The 22,758-nt window shown below is 41.5% G+C and overlaps 3 protein-coding genes across 3 annotated transcripts; 2 read left to right on the top strand and 1 right to left on the bottom strand.

Moving 5' to 3' along the window:
- Positions 1-2,495: 2,495 nt before the first annotated feature.
- On the top strand, positions 2,496-11,398 carry LOC306840778 (RNA polymerase II elongation factor ELL-like). The gene is made up of 12 exons (XM_079370301.1): positions 2,496-2,814; positions 4,918-4,962; positions 5,064-5,185; positions 5,860-6,020; positions 7,019-7,320; positions 8,078-8,202; positions 8,308-8,797; positions 8,882-8,951; positions 9,032-9,098; positions 9,252-9,423; positions 10,170-10,214; positions 10,327-11,398. Exons 1-12 carry the CDS (start codon positions 2,680-2,682, stop codon positions 10,453-10,455), a joined length of 1,863 nt encoding a protein of 620 aa, XP_079226427.1. The 5' UTR covers positions 2,496-2,679; the 3' UTR covers positions 10,456-11,398.
- Positions 11,399-11,681: 283 nt separating this feature from the next.
- Positions 11,682-16,382, top strand: d2hgdh (D-2-hydroxyglutarate dehydrogenase). Its single transcript, XM_079370302.1, has 10 exons — positions 11,682-11,894; positions 13,089-13,466; positions 13,555-13,612; positions 13,698-13,837; positions 13,935-14,128; positions 14,212-14,380; positions 14,549-14,692; positions 15,138-15,280; positions 15,555-15,720; positions 15,828-16,382. The coding sequence occupies exons 1-10, from the start codon at positions 11,882-11,884 to the stop codon at positions 16,088-16,090; spliced, it is 1,668 nt and encodes a 555-aa protein (XP_079226428.1). The 5' UTR covers positions 11,682-11,881; the 3' UTR covers positions 16,091-16,382.
- An 888-nt stretch (positions 16,383-17,270) lies between these two features.
- acvr1l (activin A receptor, type 1 like) lies at positions 17,271-22,753 on the bottom strand. The gene is made up of 10 exons (XM_079370303.1): positions 22,607-22,753; positions 22,053-22,142; positions 21,422-21,673; positions 21,055-21,266; positions 20,812-20,911; positions 20,150-20,296; positions 19,748-20,023; positions 19,348-19,545; positions 19,058-19,188; positions 17,271-18,683 (listed from the first exon to the last, which is right to left on the bottom strand). Exons 2-10 carry the CDS (start codon positions 22,129-22,131, stop codon positions 18,552-18,554), a joined length of 1,527 nt encoding a protein of 508 aa, XP_079226429.1. The 5' UTR covers positions 22,132-22,142; positions 22,607-22,753; the 3' UTR covers positions 17,271-18,551.
- Between the last annotated feature and the right edge of the window lie 5 nt (positions 22,754-22,758).

Here is a 22,758-nt window from a genome sequence, read left to right as displayed (position 1 = left end):
GAGACGTACTGTAGAGCCTCCGCCATCCTCGTGTGTGAGAAATAACCTCCCATCTTTATGCTGCATCCTCAGACCTAAACACTATTTGTTGCTTGCGCCGCTGCACCTCTTATGCCTGCCCTCTTGTTTGTGACTAACATAGAAATCAATATTGACTGAAACACGTGATACTGATTTTGAAACACAAATACTCCAAGGATATTCTTTTTTCTATTTTGAAAGGTGCAACATCAACATCTCTCACTGTTGCATCTTTACATAAACTCGCATGTACAGGTCTTTAAATACTCAACTCTGAGTGTGCTGATTGGTTGATGAAACCACCTTGCATGGTGTTTCTGAATGCTTTGGGTGATTTCAGTGTAAGCAGAGAAAACTTAGCAACGAGTGTTTCTGTGTCATTCTGCATGCAGTTTTGACGAGTCATGGGTAAATTGCTTGTGTGAATCATGATAACGACACATATTATAAATGATGCCTTACCACAGATCTCATGCCTGTTCCCAATGCCTATGTTTTATTTCGAGATGGGTTCGAAGACTTTGTTTTTTTGTTATTCACACAAAGCCTCATTGGCTGCCTTTCCCTGAGTAGGCTGTCCTCATCATTACTCATCCATCGAACACACAGTGAACATCAAGAACCAGTCTGTGTTTGATTTCCCTCAACCCGTTTTAAAAATAGCCCCCCTCAGAGAAAACTGTTGTGTCACTTTTTACCTCCACACGTCACTCCCACTCTTTGTTTTTCATCTCGTCACGTCTCATGCCAGCGTGATTGGGAATTCCTTTAACACAGTTTTGCAGAGTGAGAAGTTATTGCTTAGTTATCAGTTTTGGATTGAACAAAAAAAGGTGCCCTTTTGTGTCTTTGTATGCAGTGAAGTGTAAGGGTGTTTGTGCTAGATCTTCTTGATAGTTGTTGGTCAAAGTGAATTGAAGTGGAAAAAGAAACAACGGTCTGAGAAAGATATGTACGAGTTCCGATATATTCCTTGTATGTTTGTATTTGAGATGTTGAACCTTACCGGTTGATGCAGTGTACATCTGCAACAGTAGTCCTGATAATAACTCAAAGGGAGAGTTTGGAGTTCTCCCTGCAAAATGTGTTTTTCATTTCTTTTCTTTTTTCTTTATTTTATGTGTAACGATTTCACCATTTTATCCATGTGAATGGTTGAGCCAATCATCACCGTTTGTAGTTTTTTTTATTTCTTGTCATGTAAGGACTTGTAAATAAAGATTTGCTGATGTTTTGAAACCTTCTGTGTTCTGTTTGTTGGAAGGAGACGATTTGTTTTTCTTCTTCGTGCGTTGCTAAATATCACCAGCTGGGGGCAGCAAACAACGAGAGAGATCAAATCACTGTGGGTTTACTCCAGGTTTATTTATACTTCAAATGTTAGATCAAACATTGGCACCTTATGTTGAACTAAAGGTCAGTCTAAAAAGAAGTTGAAGTTTCAAAAGTTATTGACAATTGAATCTTTCATATAAACTATATACAGAGAAGAAGAATTTTTATGTTGTGTTGCAGATTTCTAAATCATTCAGAAAATGTATTTAAATTACCTTTTAACTTGTTGCAGTCAAAGACTTAATAATCTAAAATGTCACATTAAAGTTGAGGCATATACAGATGATTATATACTGTTATAAGCCAGACTCGTATCTCCGAGGAGAAGTCTTCTTCAGGCCATCTTTTATAGTCTAAATATTGTTTGTTAGATTATTGAAAGACACATTCTTCTGACATGAATATGTTACAATACATATATTTTAATGATGCTGAGCCGCCGGGCGAGCAGAACATGATCTTGCTTGGGCTGTTCTCAAGCAAGCTCTGTTATTTTAACTTGAATGCCTAATGTCAGATTTATGTTTGTCTCTTCAGTTGCTCATCGATTAAAATGGGGTGAATCATGAGTTTAACTTCATTTCTGAAATATCAAATCCTGAAAGACTATAAGCCATAATCTTGATGTTTTAAGAAAATGGCAGGAGTTTACAAAAGGTGAATCAATTGTAAAGTATTGGTGAAATGGGCAAATCAGCATATTGAACACGTTTATTAAGGTAAAGGTAAAGGTATCACAACTTTTGCTTTTAATAGATTAGTGTAAACATTTAAAAAAAAAATCTAGACCATAATCGCAAAAATCATTTAATTGTTCTTATTGATAGAAGGTAAAATTGTAATTGTTAAAAATTTTTTTTTTTTTTTTTTAAAAAGCAAGCAAGCATTTTTAGTTTGGGGCCTCTGGATTTCGACCCTGAGTATCTCTTAAAGGCTATTTTCAAATATTCTTCCATTACATTTTTGTTTTATATCTGCAGAAAAATCATCCATTCATAAACCTACAATCCGTTTACATTGAAGAAATCCCCCCTCATATGAAAGAAAGAAAATTAGCATAGTGAGAGGGAGAAAGGTAGAGGTAATTACGTAAGCCTACGTCATGGTTTATTTATGTCCCCTGGCCAATGAGATCTTCTCTGAGTCCAGCCGTCATGACGTAATGTGTTCTACTCCAGAAGAGCGCGCGGCGGCGGCGGCGGAGGAGCAGCAGCCACACGGAACCGACCAACGATTCTCTGCGTCCTCTCGCCCAATGCGTGTTTGTTTATGCGGGGTTTGTTTGGTCCGGATTGAGCGTGGTTGGGGGGGGTATGCGGCGGTATGTCGGCGCTGAAGGAGAACCAGTGTTACGGACTATCCAGCGGTAAACTGAGCCGCGGCGGTAACATCTCTGTTTTTCATGTGAAACTCACTGACAGCGCGGCAAGAGCCATTGGCTCCTTTCAAAATGGAAAGGTAGGTTGTTGTTGTGGGGTTTTTTTTATTCCTCAGGGGGTATGCATCCAAAACGCACAGTGGGGGGTTGTTTTGTTGTTTGTTGTATCACTTCGTCAAGGATAAAAACAAAGAATGGGGTTGTGATTTGCATTTCAGCCGAAGTTCACCAACACCCTCCTCGTTTGTTGTCTCCTATAAAGCCTCGTTTTTTGGCCGTGAAATGAGAATACATGTTGCATAATGCAATGCGGAAACGCTTCACTGTGTGATGATGATGCTTGTTACAAGCTGCTGGCCAAGTCGTTACATGCTGCTGCTGGCAAATCATCTGAATGTTAATGAGAGCTGTAGCCGATGAGAAGAGAAAAAGGAGAGAAGCAGACTGAATTAGAGAGGCTCTTTAGGATCAGTAATGGAGTACCAATCATTGTTGGTAAACACTCATGACTACAGTTACAGCTAGGTTGTATCTGTGCATAGTTTCTGGGAGAAGGGTGGAACTACAAATAAGGACAGAGGCAAAAGTAAAACGTATGGCAGCCTGTAAGGGACTAAACTTTGAGACGATCACTGTAAACTTACAGTGAAATACAGTTCACCTGTGTCAGGGCACAAATGTCAGCGTTATTTAAACAAACTTTTTTGTAGTTCTCAAACCACTCAAAGCACTTTGTCAGTATTACATTAATCTTCTCACACATATTCATTCATTGATTCATGCTGATATAGAAATTTTAAAAAAGCATGTGGCGATGAGGATCATGGGGTTTTTTTTTATTCTGAAGGGCTGTGAGTTAGAGTGAAGAGCAGATGCTTTTTTACGTGAATTGTTATTATTTGTGTTGTTGTTGTTAAGGAATAATAGCTGCCAGGTGTTGACATTTCTTCATGTCGTGAATATTTTCAGCCCGTATAGCTCGCTCTCAATCTGATTGGAAGACACATAGACAGAGTTACATATCAATGGCTTCCCACCAAGAAAACAACAAATGTACTGACTGAAGACCCGCCTTTATTTTTATTTTTTTTTACAAATTGAATTATTTCCCTTGATTATTTATTGCAATTCATAATTCACATTTTTCAAGTTTGCCTTTATCATTTCAGTATAGTCCCCTCCAGGCTTCCGTACAAAGGGTTTGACCCAGTTAGTCAGAAATGAATCAGACACTGCAGGAAGTCAGAGCAGAGAACAGTCATTTCCACTTCCTTAATTCAGTGATTCCTCGTAACTCTGAAGGGGAAACTACTGAATGGAGAAAATTACTGACATTGAGTTTTCTAATAAAAGGTGTAAACCACACACCTCCTGTCATAATGGCTTTGTTAGTGTGATACTGTTATGATGAGATACAGGAAGTATGGGGGAAATCGCATAGAGTCTGACAAGCAGACAGTACTGTTGTCCATAACTCGCTTGGCCTGAAAAAAACAACAACTCTGTGTGTAGCTGGGTCTAACTGTTTCCAGACCACCTGACTCACTTCTCAAATCAACAGGTGGCCAAAAAAGCCCCTCCATGAAGGGTCAATTAAGTCCTTTAAGTCACATCGTGTCAGTCCATGCTGTGAACGTGTGACGTTGGACTGTCATTTCTTCACTTTTCTCTGGGTGCATTCCCCCTGTGAGGGATGACAGCGTGCTAGATCATCATCCTCCAGATATATTCTCAATTGACAGGCTGCTATGTCTGAGGAGCAGGTTGTAGTGACATTAGCTGTGGCTCTCTTAAAAGTCAAGTTGAAAATATATTCAAAGGCAAGCCATGCACAGGAGTGAGGATGCACCAGGGGAGCAAGTAGTCCAGAGAATTTCTATGTGAACAAACGGGAACACACCTGCAGAGATTAAAGAGGAGATCAAGTGTTGGTCACGTCACGATAAGGGCTGAGAATCAGAGTTTAAAGGTACAAACTGTGGGCAAAGGCAGAGCACTAGATGCAATGAAAACAATCCTAAATGTATTTTTTTGCACGTCTGTGCTGGTCTGTTACCTGACTCTGTGTGTGATTGTGTATGTGTATATGTGGTTTTTGTGTGTGTGTGTGTGTGTGTGTGTTTATTAAATATGAAGGACTTCCAGGCACGATCAAATCAATGAATTTGTCTTTTTTTTTTCAGGGTTGGACTTCCCATCCCACCATCTGTTTTAACGGGAATCAAGGGGTAAGACTTTTTGACTTATTAGACAATTAGATCTCCTGCATTGTTCTTACTATAACTATTACCTTGTTTAGCTGTGCTGAATGTAATTATTCTTGTTGCAGAGGATCTCCATCCCTTGCTCAGAGGACAGAGACAATTCGAGAACGTTCACCTTTGGCGTAACTAATGTTGCCCGTGATAATCCAAATGGGAGCTTTGACTGTGTGCAACAGCTCAGCACTGGGTGAGTATAACATACCAACAAATCACATCACACATGCAGTTCATTTTCACTTTCTGAAATGAAGCAAGCTTCTTTCACACTGAAAAGTCAAATATGCACAATAAGTGTTTGCACCTAGACCAATAAAGGCCTAAGAGATTGCTGTCTATAACCCAGCCACACTTAATAGTGTTGAAAAAATGCAACATGTATTCTGAGAGCAAACAGACAGAGTGATCCAGAGAGCTCACCATCCAAACTTTAAGTCTGTAATCATGTGCGCTGCCCGGTGATTGCATGATTACAAGTTTACTTTGTGTTTTTTATTCATTTCTGCACATTATCCGTTTTTTAAATGTCTCCACTTCCCAACTGCTGAGTGAGTTAGAGTCACCCTGCTGGTGCTGTCTCTCTTTTTTAAATGCCAGAGAAAATCCAGGGGTCCACTTTAAGAAGCAGAAAAATGTGGAGAAGTAAATTAGATAAATGCCAAGAATTGTGAATACCGGCTGTTTGAGTTCCAACACAAATACAAAGCAATCTTTACGACATTGTTTAAAACTCCCAATATGCTTGTTGTTGTTGGCATACATCATCACTCCAAGCACATCAACTACAAGTTAACAAAAACAGATAACATATTGAGAGAGGCCTAAAAGATTGCTGTCTATAACGGGCCCTCCTCTTTCTTGCAGTTGTGCCGAGGAGCTGTCATGTCTCGGGGTGATTGAGAAGAAGATGACGGTCAAAGCTACGGATGACTCGTATGATAAGGCCCGCCAGAGCATGGCCCAAGTGGAAGAGGAGACGCGCAGCCGAGGGGCCATCGTCATCAAGCAGAGCGGCCGCTATCGGGGTAAGAAACGCAGAAAACCGTCATGTGTGCGAGCTCAAGTACTGTGTCATACAATCTGAAAAACAGTGGCCTAAAGACAAATTTGTACTGTGCAGAAAATATCCCAAGACGCAAAAGAACTTCAGCCATATTACATTGGTTACCATAGCAACTTGTATGGTAACCACAGGCATATAGTGGTTAAGCAGGGCTTGCATGCACAGCCTGCATTGTTAAACTTTTCAAGAAGATACTATGATGTGAGGTATTAAACAATGAAACACTGTTAGCCTAGTGGTTAGCTGCACACATACGTCCTATGTGCAGAGGCTGTAGTCCTCCAAGCGGGTGGCTGGGGTTCAAGTCTAACCGTGGCTTTTTTTTCTCCATGCTCTCTCCAATTCCCTACTCTATCCTCTCAGGCTTAACGTGCAGAACACACACAAACAGCACGCTCGTCACAATATGCAAACAATGATAAACCAATGATTTAAGTTTTCTCTGTAACCTTTGTCCTTCTTTTTGTAACCACCAAAGCACTTCCCTCCACACAGACACTTCCAGCCAATGTCGTCTTCTCTCTCAACCCACACACTTGCACATTAATGACACACACTAGTTTTGATGATTAATCTTTTTTTGTTGTTCAGAGGAAGCTTCAATAAAAAATAAAAAAAACACTTCCTCTGTCACTGCAGGCTAGTGCAACTGTGCGGTTATTTTCAGAATTAGACAGCAGGTTTGAGTGTGTGCGTGTGTGTGACTGTGTGTGCATGCATCTTTGTAACCATCTGTTGATTTCTGAAAGGTGAAACAAGGCCAAAGGAAAAATACAATGAACTTTCTCTCCTCTCATACAACCAGCTAAAGGCCTTCTTTTTCTTAAGCAGCAGTTTCTTGCAGTCATAAATAACACAATCATTCATACTGAGCAGCATTTAATGATAAAAGACCAAAGGTTAGCACATGCTTATATTTATTTTTATGCTTTTAATGTGAGTTTACCTGCTCCTTCACAGCCAAGAAGGTGACTGTGCGAGCCCCAGCTCCAGCACTGGCCAGCTTGGCAAAGCCCAGACAGCCAGAGCATCCTCTAGTCAGCAACATCAGGAAGGGACCCCTCGGTATGTCCAAGCTGAAGAAGAGCACCTGTGCCTCTAACAAGAAGAGCGTGGCTGCAATGCAGGGGAGGCCACTCAGAGAGAGGATAACACACCTGCTGGCACTGAGGCCATACAAGAGGCCCGAGCTGATCCTGAGGCTGCAGAACGATGGACTGACAGCAGAAGACAAAGACAAGCTGGACTTACTACTGATGGAGGTAATCAAATCACCAACTCAAGCCACTTGAAAATGGTCTTATTCAGAGTATGCAAGGAGTAAAAAAAATCATCGGCTATCTTTTGAGAAAACACAAACGGAGGCTGTAAGATTGAAACAGATGCTACTTAAAGTTTGCTACTGTTGCTGTATGTGCTGCTGGGAGGAAAAGTAATATTAATTATAATTTGATACATCATCGACAAACATATTAACTTCCTCAGGTCTGTTTTGCATGTTTGTCTTGACTACGTTCACCTTGGAGTTAATTTTATTGGGCAGTGGGGGTGTAGTAGTAGCAGAGAGAATCACTCCCATGATTCCCCGCTAGCCTTGATGTCACCTTTCGGAGCCCCCTGGTGGCTAAATGTACATACAGTGCTTTGCTCTCACTCCCAAATCTCCAGCAACATACAGGAAGTTTACAGGAAGTTAGACACACCTGCAGGTTCCTGCGTGCATTAATTAGGACAGTTACAGTGCTTAGTTCTTACTACACACTTACTACACAGACTTTCTTACTTAAAATGTTTCTTGTAAAAAATCTAATTTAAAAAAATGCAAAATTGTGTTGTAATTTAAATTGGCAGGTTTATTTAGCTGTTCCCCTTTAAAGTCCGTGAGGTGACAACACTGATGGTGAAACACAAAGTCACCTTAACAAACAATGCATCAGATAAAGAAACTTAATAAACCACATGATAAGTCTCTGTTCACCTGCTTCTATCTCATGTGTGTCTGTGGTTATGTGTATGCAGGTTGGCCAGCTTAACAGCAGAGACAACACGTTTGGTTTAAAGGACAGCCTGTATCAGGATCTGCAGAAGGACTGGCCAGGCTACACGTCAGGAGATCAGCAGCTTCTTAAACGCATTCTTGTCAGGTAACACAAACGAGAGACTTTTTGCCGTAGTCTCATCGGAAATGATTCTGCTATTTGTGTTAATTTGTTTCATTGATTTCTAATCTTCCTCTAATTGCTGTGCAGGAGACTGTTTAAGCCTCAGCGGAGACTGCTTACCGTCCCAGAAGCCCAGGTCAGTCCACTTCGTGACACCCCCAACTCCTCTCCAGCCCACCGTCCAAAACCTTCCCTGCCTGAGGAATACACTGACCCTCTGCTGAGTAAGAAGCCCAGGATATCTCACCTCTCAAGTAAAACGGCCAGTGACAAATCACAAGTGACGACATCCAGACAAGCGGCTCATAAAGACGTCACAGAGGCGACAGGGAATGACAAGCAGAGGAACTCGCTTGATCCACGAAAGCTTTTCGACTCCTTGTCAGAGGTCTGCCAGCAGGAAGCAGAAGTGGCCAAGAGGCTTAAACCGACTCCTCCTCGTGCTCCGGAGGAGCCCGACGGCATGGCAACAGACCATTCTAAACCCAGTCCGGATCCTCCGTCCCTTCTGGTTGTGCCCAAACAGGAAAGACACACAATCAAAAGGAAGAAGAGCAAACACAAACACAAAGATCAGGTGAGAGATCTACATGTTTTTTTTTTTCTTCTTCTTCTATTTTTTGCAACACAATGCTAAGTAAGATTTGATATGTGTGTAAAGGAGAAGGACAGAAGAAAAGAAAGGAAGAAGAAACATCATCTGGAGGACTCTGCACTTGTGGACTTCACAGGTGAGTGATATTACCTGGCTTGTAGCTCTTAGAGTCAACTTCTCAGTCGTGAAAATGACACCGTTTCTTCTTTCCTTTAGAGCCAAGTGACATTTTGTTTGACTCTAATCTGCTTCAAGTGGACCAAGACCCTGCCGACTATCTATTGTAAGTAAACCTTATTATGACATCCAAGTGTGTGAATAGTAACGTCTCTAACACGCTGATGATATTAGATAAATATTTTCTACAAAACAATGTGTATGCTTAGGTTGTAATGTGAGCGCTTCACATCATAGTGAACGTTTTTTTGTTCTTTAGGACGTATTCGAGGATTCACAGTCCTGAACAGAGGCAGAGCTTCAAGATGGACTTCAACAGGGAGTACAGCGAGTACAGAGATATACATGCTCGTATTGACCGTGTGACGCGGCAGTTCATGGAGCTGGACACGCAGCTGAAGCAGCTTCACCGGGAATCCCATAAATACAAGGTAAACAGGAAGACACCAGCATGTTTTAACTTCCCATTAAATCTGAGTTCAGAGCGACATTCATCCACTGCAAGTTTATAGTGTAGCGTAGATTAGCGTCATCAAAATCTGCAGAGGGACTCTTTAAAACTCTTCAGCTAAAACAACGTGTTCCAGATTATTTGTTATTGTGAACACACTGTGCAAAAGTGTAATTGTAAACAAAATTGATCTAAGTGCTCTTTTTATTTTGTGAAAAACAAATAATAAAATGTGTCATTAAAATAGCTTGTACCTTTTTATTATTATCTCCATTTCATTCCTAATAAAACGTTCAAAAAAGCCAGAGTTGTATTTTAAATATGACAGTGTTGATTGTTCTTCAGTTTGCATTTCTGTGTTGCCTGAGCCCGGCTGCATACGAAGTCTTCTCATGTGTCGTTCAATAATCACTCTGTAGTGCTTCTGTAGGCCAAATTCCATTTGAAGTCTTATAGACTGTATAACCAGCATATACTCAGATAGTCCATCAATTTTAGAATCGCTCTGAGAAAGCTGCACAGTTTTCAATTTGTCAAGTGAATTTAGGGTAACGATTCCCAGTCAAAACTAACACTATATTAATGTTTTGGACAGAAGTAGATATTGAAAGGGTTAACCAACCCCCACTTTCCCTCTAATTAACATAAAAGTAAATGTTGCATAAGAATGTGTAAATATAGTGTTGAAGATCTCTGATGACTGTTTTTTCTTCTTTTGTCTTGCAGACGGTTCATGATCAAATACTTAAAGAGTATCGCAAAATTAAAAAGGTAACCCCTTTCTTACAACTTTTCAGTTTTAATTCAAACGTTTCTGCGTGTTTAAATCTTTTCTGGTGCTGCATCAATAAGTCTTTTCTTTTTCTTTTTTCTCTCTTTTTAGTCCAACCCAAACTTCAACCAGGACAAGATTCACTGTGAATATCTTCACAACAAACTTGCACACATCAAGAAGCTCATATCAGAGTACGATCATCAGCAGCTCAATATGGACGACTCGAAGCTAAACTGAGTAACGGCGCTGGAGTTTCATGCTGCTGAAATGAAATCCATTTAGCTGGAATCTGTGGTCTTCGGGACTTAATTTGGAATCACAAGAGCTACCGGATAGGTCACTTAGGTCGGGAAGTGTTTGTTACAACAGTGGGAAAAACAAGCCCTTTAACATCAGATTTTTTTTAATTTAAGAAGGAATGGTTTGGTTTGCCAATAGGCTGCCCCTAGAGTGACATTATACTGCCAAGGATGAAAGGAGTAAGTAAAGTTTAACAAAGAATTGAAAGCTTAAACTCACTCTTTAAAAATGCAAACACATACACTGTATGTGGAGATGAGGTGCTAAGTTTAAAAACATATGTAGATTCCCATCCTATCACACATCTTTTGTGAATTAAATCAATCTGGGTGTTTGCTTCTGTTCTCTGTAAGCCATACCAGTGTTTATTCAGGTAGCATGAGAGGACTGCACGTTGTACAGAAACCTTGTGTGAATAGAGGGTACGAGTTCTGTTGTTCACATCCATCCGAAGTGGGGGTTTTTTGTGGTATAGTGAATTGGAAAAAGTTGCCAAAGTTCAAGCCAAATCTGCTCTGTGTTGACTTGTGAAAGTAATAACAAGAGCCTGAAACGGTGACTACTTCTTGACTGGGTTCACAGTATTCCACTAACGTTGCCTTGAGCGCAGAAGACTGTTATGTTGAACATGAAATGCTATCTTGAAGTTGTATTCAGGGAATTTACACTATGAGTTGCAGTGGAAGATGAAATGAAAACGTGTTCTGAGGATCAAAGAAATGAAAGTTATGGAGTTACTGTTTTTATGTGTTGAGTAGCTGAGGGAAGAAAAAAAGGATCGTATTAAAGACATTTTGCACGCTGTGTACTGCTCAGAATGCATGCGTGAGTAAATCACATTCATGTCAGTGTCAAATAAATTCATGCTGTGTTCATTTCACATGATCTTGTCCTTATTTTTAATACCTTTTATTTAAATGCATTGCTTTTTTCAATATTTATACATTTCTATACGTTTAAAACAAAAACAATTATATTAAATATTAATTTTACTTTAAAGACGTTTCGGCATTAAATAAGTTTGTAACAAGTAAGTGTAATAAGTTACTAAATAAGTAAAGTTAGTAAGTTTGTAATAAGTTAAAGTTCATGTCACTTTCCACGGTCATCATTGGTTGCTTGCTCACTGCTGAAAGCCTCAAGTCTATTGGTTCAAACTGAGAGCACGCTTTTGATTGGTCCATTCCTCACGTCAGTGACGCAACATCCCCTCAATTTCCCATTGCAGCATCCGCTACTTGTTACATGCTAGTTGTAAACACTGAGAGTGAAGTAACTTTACTGTCCTTGAACTTTGTGACAGATTTTTCACTGATATCTGACAAGAATAAAGACAAAGAGAGCGTAAAATGCGGGCAGTTAAATGAACGTTTCTGGTGAGTGAATAAAAGATACGTCTCTATGTTTTGATGAGCTATGCTAACTAGGTTAGCTTTTAGAAATGACAGCTTTAAGAGACTAAATCAATTCAATTGTCTTGTCAGAAATTATTATTTTTAATGTGCAATGTGTGCTAATAGTTGTTTTGTATATATACACAGAGGTAGCTTGCACATAAACAGTTTCTCACTGTTTAATAATGAGAATAAAAAGTTAATGTGAAGACTTTTTACAAAGGATCAAATCAAGCTTTAAGATCAGGATCATATGTATCTTTAAACGCACATTCAGTAGCAGCCATATTTGTAGTCTTTCGAAATGTTTTTGTTTGTTGACAGCTGATGAATGACTCCTCTAGATGAACATTTAAAGACATACAGTGCTGCTCCATTATGGCAAAATTTATAATCCCAGTTATTTTACATTGGAATCACAAATATTAAACCTGGTTAATCATTGATTTATCATTTATAAATAACATATTTATTAAACCTAAACACCCACAAATACAAGCAATACATGAATTAACGTGAATACACAAGAACAGAGTAGAAAGCCTTTATTGTCATTTTACTAATGTACAACGAAATTATTTTTGCTCTACCTTAAAGTGCACACAAAAAGACAAACAACAGAAGAAGAATATAAAAAGTAAGTCCGACTAAGGTATGGTAGGACTTGTTTACAGGTAGCAGCATAATAAATTATGAATGGATATAGCAGAAATATAAGATAAATATTGCACAGTATGAAATGTAAACTTTTGCAGAGGTGTTAAATCAATTTTGCACAATAAATATAAGTGAGAAAAATATGAATATGTACATAAAAACCAAGATGGAGTCGATTAGTTTATTTGGTTTTGTTTGTGATGCATCCTGTGTTGTGTTGGTACTGACTGTCTGTAACCTCGTGTTTAGTGTTTTGGGTTATTTGGAGGACGGTTCATGTGGTCCTCTTGTGATGTTGGCCAAAGACATGTTGGAACGTCTGATTGATTGTCAGCTAATGTGTCAGAGTCATTCACTGCAGGATGGGTCTTGCAAATGACCTGACTCGAAAATAAAACATTCATTCATCCGATAGGGACACTTAGTTATGTTTTAATTTAACCAGCTGTTCCTCCATCACATGGAGGCTTACTGAGATGGTTAGCTTGTGTTTATGGAAACTGTTTTTCTTTCTTGCAGTTTGTTCTGCCACTACAATATCAATATCTCCAGTGATAGCGAGGATGTTCCAAAGAGCCCTCAGACTGAGAAAGGCTCTCAGACGTCTAAACCTCCACAGCACCGTTTCATCTACAGCAACAATCAAACACACACCTCTTGGCTTCAACTGTCAGTTTCTTCCCACCACGTCATGGCTGTCAGGAGTCTACTGTCGAAAGCTGCATGCTGGAACAGACGGGCCCAAGCCCTCCCCTGCTGCAGCCCCTGACAGACTTCCTTTCTCCAGAATAACTTCAGAAGATTTGGCCTTCTTCAGAGAGATCCTACCAAGGCGAGCCATCACTGACCCAGACCTGCTTGAGTCCAGTAATGTGGACTGGCTGAAGTCAGTGAGAGGTGATGGCTAGAAATTAATCCAGTTCATTCCATTGAAACATTCAGTATGTTTACAACGATAATGTCTTTCATTCTTCATGTTGCGTAGGTTCTGCTGAGTTGCTGCTGCGACCTCAAACAACAGAGGAAGTTTCTCAAATTTTAAAGTAAAGACATATTAGTGAGTGGAAAAAAATGTGCAAATGATGGAGTCATCAGATTGTTAAAGATTCTGCGTTTCCTCTCCCGTAGGTACTGTAACAGTCGTAATCTGGCAGTGAACCCTCAGGGAGGAAACACTGGGCTGGTTGGGGGCAGCGTGCCAGTTTATGATGAGATCGTCCTCTCCACTGCGCTTATGAACAAGATCCTGACCTTTGATGACATCTCAGGTGAGTCTTTAACTCGACAAGGTTTTACCCCAAATAAGTGTTTGTACTAGAAACTAAATGAACTTCAATTTTAGAGGTTGTCTTTTTCATTCTGCAGGCATTCTGACCTGCCAGGCTGGCTGTGTCCTGGAGAACTTGTCCCTCTACCTGGAGGAGAGAGACTTCATCATGCCTCTCGACCTCGGAGCAAAAGGGAGTTGCCACATTGGGGGAAATGTGGCAACCAATGCAGGAGGACTCCGGCTGTTGCGATACGGCTCCTTACACGGGACTGTGCTGGGTCTGGAAGTGGTGAGTTGAGTGAATATTGAAATCCCTGGCAAATGATAATAACTGTTTTAAAGGTTGATGTTTATGCATCGTGACATGTACAGGTTTTGGCAGACGGGCGAGTGTTGGACTGCTTGGCCACATTGCGAAAAGATAACACAGGATATGACCTCAAACAGCTCTTCATAGGGTCGGAGGGAACGCTGGGTGTTATCACAGCAGTGTCCATTCTCTGTCCACGGAAACCAAACTCTGTAAACGTTGTTTTTCTGGGTGAGGTTGCCGAATGTCTTCCCCGTTGCCACTCAAGCTTCTCTAATTATAACACGTTTATTGAATGTGTTGCATTCAATCAATCAGTTACTAGATTTCACAAACAACCCACCGTTTGTGTTTGTGTAATCATGGCTGTGTTTTTTGATTCTTGTTGATTGTCTGCAGGCTGTGAGACATTTGAGCAGCTGCTGAAGACATTTCAGCTCTGCAGAGGCATGCTGGGAGAAATTCTGTCAGCCTATGAATTTCTGGACAGTGAATGTATGAGGCTGCTTAATACGCACCTCAAACTACCCAACCCGATTTCTGGTAGGTACACACACACACACACACACACACACACAAACACACAGAAACATGCATTTAAGTTTGCGGCTGCTTTAATTTGAGCTGAGATTTAACGAGCTGCTCTCATTGGATGCTTTGAAGAGGATGTTAAATGACTTGGAAGCGAACACATCTGGCTGTAAATGTTCTCCCTGATGATCTTTTCGAACACTTGCTATTTAAATTGGTTTCTTTTAATGTCTAATTATGTTTTGTTGTGGTATTTGCATGTGTAGCTGCTTGTTTTTTGTGTAAAACTGTCAATTGTGCTGCTGCCTGTCTTGGCCAGGGCGCTAAAAAAAGAGATTTTATAATCTGAACGAGTTTCTCTCCTGGTTAAATAAAGGTCAATTTTTTTTTTTTTAAATGAATGTGTGGTAAATATTCAAACTCACAAACATGTAAAACATTTGTCTCTATCTTGCAGATTGTCCGTTCTACGTGGTCATAGAAACGTCTGGATCTGATGCAACACATGACGGGGAGAAACTGCACAATTTCCTCGATGAGGCCATGACATCATCATTAGTCATTGATGGCACTGTGGCAACTGAAGACTCAAAGATAAAGGTGTTGTTTCTAACCTTTCCCAGTGAAGTGAAAAGATCACAAATTTCATAAGACCAAATTGTGTAACAGGTGGATCTCCCCCCCCCCCCCCATTTCTTGTCTTAGAATTATTAAAAAGACGTCAGTGAGCCACACTGTTTCACATAATCACGTGTGAGTAATGTCTAGTCTTCCCATTTCTAGACTCTCCAGCTGTTCGGTGATGTAGCTGGGTGTCGGTAGCTCGGTTTAAAACTTTAAATGATCATGCAATCAATGTGTCCTTCTGTTTCAGGCTTTGTGGTCGATGCGCGAGCGTGTCACCGAGGCGCTGACTCACGATGGCTTCACTTATAAGTATGACATCTCGCTTCCGTTGGAGCGACTTTACCAGCTGGTGACGGACATGAGGGAGCACCTGGGTGACCGGGCCAAAAGTGTGGTGGGATACGGTCATGTAGGTAAGAGCAGAAGAAGTGAGGAGATGAAAAGAGTCTGGGTGTCAGGGCTTATATTCTGATATCATCACAAACACTTACCTTCAAACTGTTTCTGGCGACACCTTTAGGAGATGGAAACCTCCACTTGAACATCACTTCTCCTGCGAGAGACCCGGCTCTCCTCGCCGCCATTGAGCCCTACGTTTACGAGTGGACAGCGAGGTGTCAGGGCAGCATCAGTGCAGAACATGGACTGGGCCTGAAGAAGAGGAACTACATTTACTACAGCAAACCCAGCCAGGCTGTGGCTCTGATGAGTAACATTAAGACCATGCTGGATCCTAAAGGCATCCTCAACCCGTACAAGACTTTACCAGATCAGCTGATATGAAGAGCTGAAGGGAAGCTGGTGATTTCTTTATGGTCACCCTGGGGTACATGTTTAACAGCTGTAGATTATCCAGGGTTAGGGTTAGAGAATACTTCTCAGCATGTATTCAACACTGTAAAATATAACTTAATATCAAATACCTCAGCTACTCACACTTAGAGAGTTGCCTTCGACTGAACCACTCCAAATTCTATAAAATATCAATCACGTTTTCCTTTTAGATTTTAAATTAAATTCACTTATATAACAAATGAAAACCAAAGTGAACGTTTGAATAAAAAAGGAAAAATGAGTGAATGAGTTGTCGTCTTCCTGGCAGCCACTAGGGGGCAGAAATAAAATAATAAATTGAGAACAGCAGTGTCAGGGTATACTGTACGTTATGTGATTTGTAAGGTGTAGTTTAGACCTGCTTCATATAACTGTGGTTGTTTTGGGACAATATATTTTAAAATAAAATTAAAAAAAGACTGACGGACTGATTTTCAAATTGTGTAAAAGCTTCAGGCTACAATCTGTAACGACACAGCATTTGTGTTCTCGCAGCCTGCTGTAAAACAAAAGTGTGAACAGTGAAATAGAAGAACTCTTACAGAAAAACTGGAAGTAAGTAACATATGAGCTCCTAGTTATTCTTTAAAGTTTCGATCAAACCTGTAACGAACTTTCAGTTCTGGGTCTAACGCTGCATTCATGTGACATCGGAAGAAGAAGTTTCCGAGTTGAAGAAAGCCTGTTAAAGTCGGGAAGAATTAAGTGCTGACTTGATGTCATATTTGTCATCAACGTGTGGGATGAGAGATGTTTTATTAATGTTCAGATACTTTTTAATAATTCACATATTAAACGTTAACCGTTAAATATAACTTGTAACAGAGACATTACGCACATCTTTGTAGCATCCACAATGTTTGTTGCTGTTAAAACATTCAGACTTTCCTCACTGATATTAAGTGAACACGCTGAAGTCAGAAGAACGACTTCCCACCTCGGAAAGTCCTGCGATAAAGTCTACCTTAATGGATGTCTGCTTTTACTGAAGCTTCTTCGGAGAGGTTTTAATTTAACTGAAGACTTAATATACTTTAAAAGACGTCTTTAGTAGTGATGTTAAATTGATCTAAAGGGTGGGTCTGTTAATATTCCTGACCCTGCAAACAGTTTCAACAACAAGAACACGTAGAAAATGTAGGTTTTATTTCAGGTCCATTGTTTTAAACTGCATTACTCTCAACTAGCTGAGCGTAGACTTCGGCAGCTGAAAGCACATCTTTTCTAACACAGGCCGACTACTCAAAAGGCAAGAGTCAAGTACATGTTTTTATTACATATAAAAAAAATGAAAGTTAGAGGTTCCTTTCAAAATAAACCCAGCATTTGTGAACCAATTCATCTGTAGGCAACTTTGATTGTTGAATCTTGAATAAAAGATAGATGGAGTGTTTGTTTTTCTTTGTTATTCAGGCGACTTGTACAGAGGGGCATGATGGGAAATGAGAGAAAGTCAATGGAGGCCGCACTCGCTTCAGAAAACGTGTCTTAAACTGCCATAAACAAATCTTTCTCAACTCCTCCCTGCCTGCACAGAAGACTTAATTCAAACGAGCCACAGTGAGTGTAAGTATGGCAGGCAGAGAGGGTCAGTCCATTTCATTCTCGTTCTTATTATAAGATACAGGCTAACCTTTACTGGCAGGTTCGCATGTTTCATTCCTATGAATTTACTGTTTTTCACATCAAATCATTTCCTACAAGCGCCAATAAAGAAACAAAGGTACAGACAGTCCAGTACAGTAAATGACTACATTTTGTATACAGTCAGGGTCATCGTACACAAGTCTTGCACATCCTCAGTAGTGTGGTAGCATTGGATTTAATACATAAATATTTAAAAGTGTTAAAAACAGCTTTGATTCTTTTGGCTCTTTTCCTTTAGTAAGTCAACATGTGAGTTTGTTGAGTTAGTTCAATGATAAAAACATGTTTGATTGTCTCTGAGAACAAAGCTGCAGCTTTGATGCTGCAAACATCAGCTGAGGATCAGTAACTGTGACAGACTCAGTGTGTAGTGTGTGTGTGTGTGTGTGTGTGTGAGAGAGGAGTCAAAAGTGGGCGTTAAAGCATTAGGATGGAGCACTACAATAAGCCACCCATGTTGCTCACACTTAGTAACAGACTACAGTTCAGGTCAGTGCGAGCACATTGGTTGGAGTCCTGTAGCAAAGGCTGGCATATTCAGACGACAGATCCAAACGTCTGCGTTGATTTGAAGTCAGAGAGAGAGAGAGATAGGCGTCGGTGGAAGACAACCACAGAAAACGTGAGCGAGCAAAGACGATGAGGCTGGGTGATGCCTGAACTCTCTCCTCTGTCCGTTCCCTTTAACGGCCTTGTTGAACAGAAAAGGGAAGCCATTACGAAGCTGATCTCTGACTTCAGGCTGCGGCCTCTGAGGCTCCTCTCACGACTCCTTTCCTTTCTCCAGAGAGCTGTGGATCTTGTCCAGGGTCTTCTTGATGCGCAGTGCTGTGAGCCTGGCAGACGGGTTCTGGTACCAGCACTCCTTCATCAGTTTCACCAGAGCTGAGAGAGTCTGAGAGAGACACATAATGTGATTGATTCCTTTCTGTAAACCTTCTGAATTCAACATTTTTGCATCATCTGTTGTTTTTGGAGCCGCAACTTTTCCTAAAACTGCAGCAACTAAGCAACCAATCAGAGTACGTAGTAGTCTACTTCCTGTTTACATCACAGAACACCGAGCTACTGTATCTCAAAACGCTGGTTTTTGACACAAAGATGTGAGAACACAGTGCTTTAACAGGAAGAGGCAGCAAAAGTGAAACCTACAAAACAAGTGGTCATAATGTCATGAGGCCTTCTATTATCTAGAACGCTTTTTCAAGTCCATGTTTTTGACCATTTCTTTGAACTAGATTCAACTCTGAGTCTAAAACAAATACTCACAGGATCAGAGAACCATCGATTAGGAATAAAAGGCCTCTGCTGCTCCACACACACCACTTTCCTCATGTCCTCAAAGCTTGGGTCATTTGGCACCTGGTCGTAGAACGGAGGTTTGTACTCCTCAACAATACCTGGAGCCAAAGGAAAAAACAACAAATGATCACAAACAAGTGGATACACGTTTGTTTCACTGGGCCTCTCTTCCAACAGCACGGCCCAGCGTCCATTTGATCCACAGACCCGTTCTCTATGTCACGGCCTTAACAGCGCACCACATGAATGAAGCTCACCGTTGCTGTACATGCGTCTCGCTATCTCCCAAAGCACCAGCCCGAAAGCCCAGATGTCCACCCGCTTGTACGCATCGAAGCAGTCTGTCTGAATGGTCTCGTCCAGCACTTCTGGTGCCATGTAGCGCTTGGTGCCAACCTTTGGGTTGCTGCCCACGTCCAGCAGGTTGTCTGCCTGCGAGTGGGTCACGGCCAACCCTGCAACATGTCAGGTGAAATTGAATACATCTGTAGAACTTAAAGAAAGATAAGCAAACATTTTGATTAAAAAAAACTAGGGAGTGAATGAACTTCAACTAAAACAAGAGAAAATACATCAGCTTATTAAGGATATCAAATCCTATAATCCGTCTTTGTTTAAGTCGACCTAGAAGTAGATGAGAGTGCAAAACGGACTGACCCAGGTCTGCGATGCAGCAGCGCAGCTCCTTTGTGACCAGGATGTTTTTGCTCTTCAGGTCCCGGTGTGCGATGGCCGGTTTACCCTCTGTGCCGAAGATCTCTGTGTGCAGGTGCACCAGGCCGCACGCTATTGACGCAGCCATCGCCAAGCCCTCCGACGTCTCCACGACAACCCGCTGCAGGTAGTCGTAGAGCGAGCCGTTCTCGTGGTAATGAGTAATGAGCCACAGCTGGGTGCTGGAGTTGCGAGAAGTCATGTCGGACGCCATGAATCCTTTAGAGGGGAGGAGGGACGGGACAACGTGACAGAAAATAACATGTCATCATCGCAGTTGTGTTCGTGAACAAACAATAAAGAGGTCAGGCAGTAGGTGGGTCCTTTCTTTTCCCCCACACTCACCGAGTATGTTTTCATGTCTCAGCAGCACTGTGTTGTAGATCTCCGTTTCCCTAAACCAGGATTTCTCATCTCTCGAGGAGAAGATTTTTACAGCCACGTTCTCCCCCTGCCACTGACCCCTCCACACCTCTCCATACCTTCCCTTACCTGAAAAACATCGAGACACAATTCAACATTCAGCGAGTCAGAGAATGGAAGAAACAGACAGTTGTTTTTTCAGTCCCTCATTTTGAAAATTGTTATTATTACAGGGCTACAATCCCGGCTTGTGAGCGACATATTTCTATTTCGACCCTCAGAATTGTAAGAGTTGCCATGACGATGAGTGACTTGATAGAAGTGTACCACCTTTTTGTTTTCTTCTATTTTCTTTAATCTGTGGTTTCTTTCAACACAAAGACAAACGAGACTTGTGTTTGGACAGCTGATTTTAAAAGGTCAAAATGATCGCACTTCCTGTCACGTCCCCTTTGTGACATCACTGTACACGGATCTGTATGATCGCGTTGTGTCCTCACGACGACTTGCTTTCTCTTCAACAACTACTGTATCTTCTACAATCTTTTCTGTAAAATTGTTTCGTTATATTTGATGTTATTACTGTGATTAAATAAGTCAGACACACGGGTCCAGTGTGCATACGAGCTGTGTGTCGTACCTACCTACACACTCCATCAGACTGATCTGTCTGGCCACAGTTCTCTGCACGAGGAAGGGAAGGCCTGAACCGCTGCCTGATGTACACGAGTGGTCCAACAGATCCTAAAGACAGATATGAGATGAGCTTGTGAGACTGCTCGTGCAGATAAAAACACAGATGAAGTTGGGAGTGACCCGAGCGTGTGATGACACCCCTTGTTACTCAGCTGGGAGTCTCTATTTGTTTCGAACCTCTTTCTTCTTACCGCTAAAGTGCTGTCTCCCACGTTGGAGCTCATGAGGCCGTCTATGGCGCCCTGCTCTGTATCGAACTCCGGCAGCCTCTGCAGACGGCCGTGGTGAAGCCTCCTGCACGCTAAAACTGACACTACAGAGAGCAAACCGAGAACCACCACCGGACCCAGCACGAAGAGCGCTAAGGTTTCCACACGATACCGAACTGGTTCTCCTTCTGGGGCTGTGAGCAAAGATAGTGGGAAAAAAACAAGTATGAAGTGGAGACAACGGAAAATGAGATGGTGAAAAATCTATTCTTTTGTCAGATAACACTTTTTCTTTTTTTGACAATTCAAATCCTTCCACAAGTTTAGCTTGTTATCATTGAATAGTCACCTGTCAGAAGGTGAGACATCACTGAGCTACTGCTTGTGTTGCTGTTGCACAGGTCTTTGTTACAGCAGAGAATGGCTTGGTGGAAGGACGGTGCTGTGGAGCAATGCAGACGGATTTTCTCCGGCCCCTCCAGGCAGCCGCGCTCAAACTCCACCCCAGCACTCGTGACTTTCACGGAGGAGAAGCAGCTCGAGCCGCGGCACTGGGTGTCCTGGCATTTAGGGGTGTCACACAGACACACTAAATGTCCACCTGAGGAAAAGATGACAGGAGTTCAAAACACACACACACACACGCCATTTCACACTGCACAGAATCCCAGACACGATCATTTAATAAAGTCCAAGAAGTCTGATGGTTTAATCCAAAGCAACATTTTGCATTTGCGGTACGATCCAGGACAGATTACATCACATGGAAAACTTTGAGAATAACGCTCAAAACAGATGCATAAACAGCCTGAAAAAGAACTGATAACTGCTCCCCTTGTTAATATTAACAGCTGCAAGCCATATGTGCTGCTCGTGGTCATTTGACTGAACCACAAGGGCGGGGACACGGAACAGAAAAGGTGAGGCATCACAGTCTGTAAAACATGTAAACATGAAGTGGAGGACAGTGAGCACAGTACCTGAGCCCTCTGCAGATGTCTGCAGGCTCTGCAGCAGGAGCAGCAGGAGCAGCAGGACGTGGAAACTGCATCTATCCATGTTTCAGTGCACTAACACAGGGACGAGGGAGGAGAGAAAACAGGATCATGTTCAATGTTTTATCAGAAGCCTGTCAAGGCTTCAGACAGATTGGACATCTGAGTCTAAAGAGTTCTCTATGTATCTATCTGTATCGATAAGCGAGTAGACTAAGACACTGTAATCAAACATAAAGCTAAAAGAGTCAACATAATGAAATAACCAAACACTCCACATTACAGTGTCACAGCCTGTGTTTAAGAAGAGGAGTATACGAGCAAGCAAAGCCATCGGTAGCTTGTTCTTTAGCCTCGCAGACTGTGTGGCTGTGTGTCTGCTAACAGGCCATTAACAAGCGGGTTTATTGCCCGTCCACAGGCGGCTCGGAGGCGCCAGTCAGGCAGACGGCTGCTGCTAGCCCCGCAAGCTAAGCTAACTGTACAACAACAAAGCAGCGACGTGTCAAAAAACAGAGCGATAATACACATTCACCTACCTGGCACACACCGAGTAAAGCCTCTAACTCATTCTGTGTTGGTTATGTGTCCCTGTTTTGGTTTAAAAGATGTCTCATGAACGTAAATTGTTGCGGTGCAAAAGAAAAAAAAACGCGCAGCCCAGCCCACCCACTGTCTTCCCCTTCCAGCC

This window comes from Symphodus melops, assembly GCF_947650265.1.
Source record: "Symphodus melops genome assembly, chromosome: 19".
NCBI lineage: Eukaryota > Metazoa > Chordata > Actinopteri > Labriformes > Labridae > Symphodus > Symphodus melops.
This window is presented reverse-complemented; position numbering and strand designations above follow the sequence as displayed.

Coding starts and splice junctions, on each gene's coding strand:
- LOC306840778 (XM_079370301.1), top strand. CDS start 2,680: ATGTCGGCGCTGAAGGAGAACCAGTGTTACGGACTATCCAGCGGTAAA. Junction 2,815..4,917: donor GCTCCTTTCAAAATGGAAAG/GTAGGTTGTTGT, acceptor TTTTTTTTTCAG/GGTTGGACTTCCCATCCCAC. Junction 9,099..9,251: donor GACCCTGCCGACTATCTATT/GTAAGTAAACCT, acceptor TTTGTTCTTTAG/GACGTATTCGAGGATTCACA.
- d2hgdh (XM_079370302.1), top strand. Junction 14,381..14,548: donor TGTAAACGTTGTTTTTCTGG/GTGAGGTTGCCG, acceptor GATTGTCTGCAG/GCTGTGAGACATTTGAGCAG. Junction 14,693..15,137: donor ACTACCCAACCCGATTTCTG/GTAGGTACACAC, acceptor TCTATCTTGCAG/ATTGTCCGTTCTACGTGGTC.
- acvr1l (XM_079370303.1), bottom strand. CDS start 22,131: ATGGATAGATGCAGTTTCCACGTCCTGCTGCTCCTGCTGCTCCTGCTG. Junction 20,297..20,811: donor CAGTCTGATGGAGTGTGTAG/GTAGGTACGACA, acceptor GATGTTTTTCAG/GTAAGGGAAGGTATGGAGAG. Junction 19,189..19,347: donor GAGACGCATGTACAGCAACG/GTGAGCTTCATT, acceptor CTTTGGCTCCAG/GTATTGTTGAGGAGTACAAA.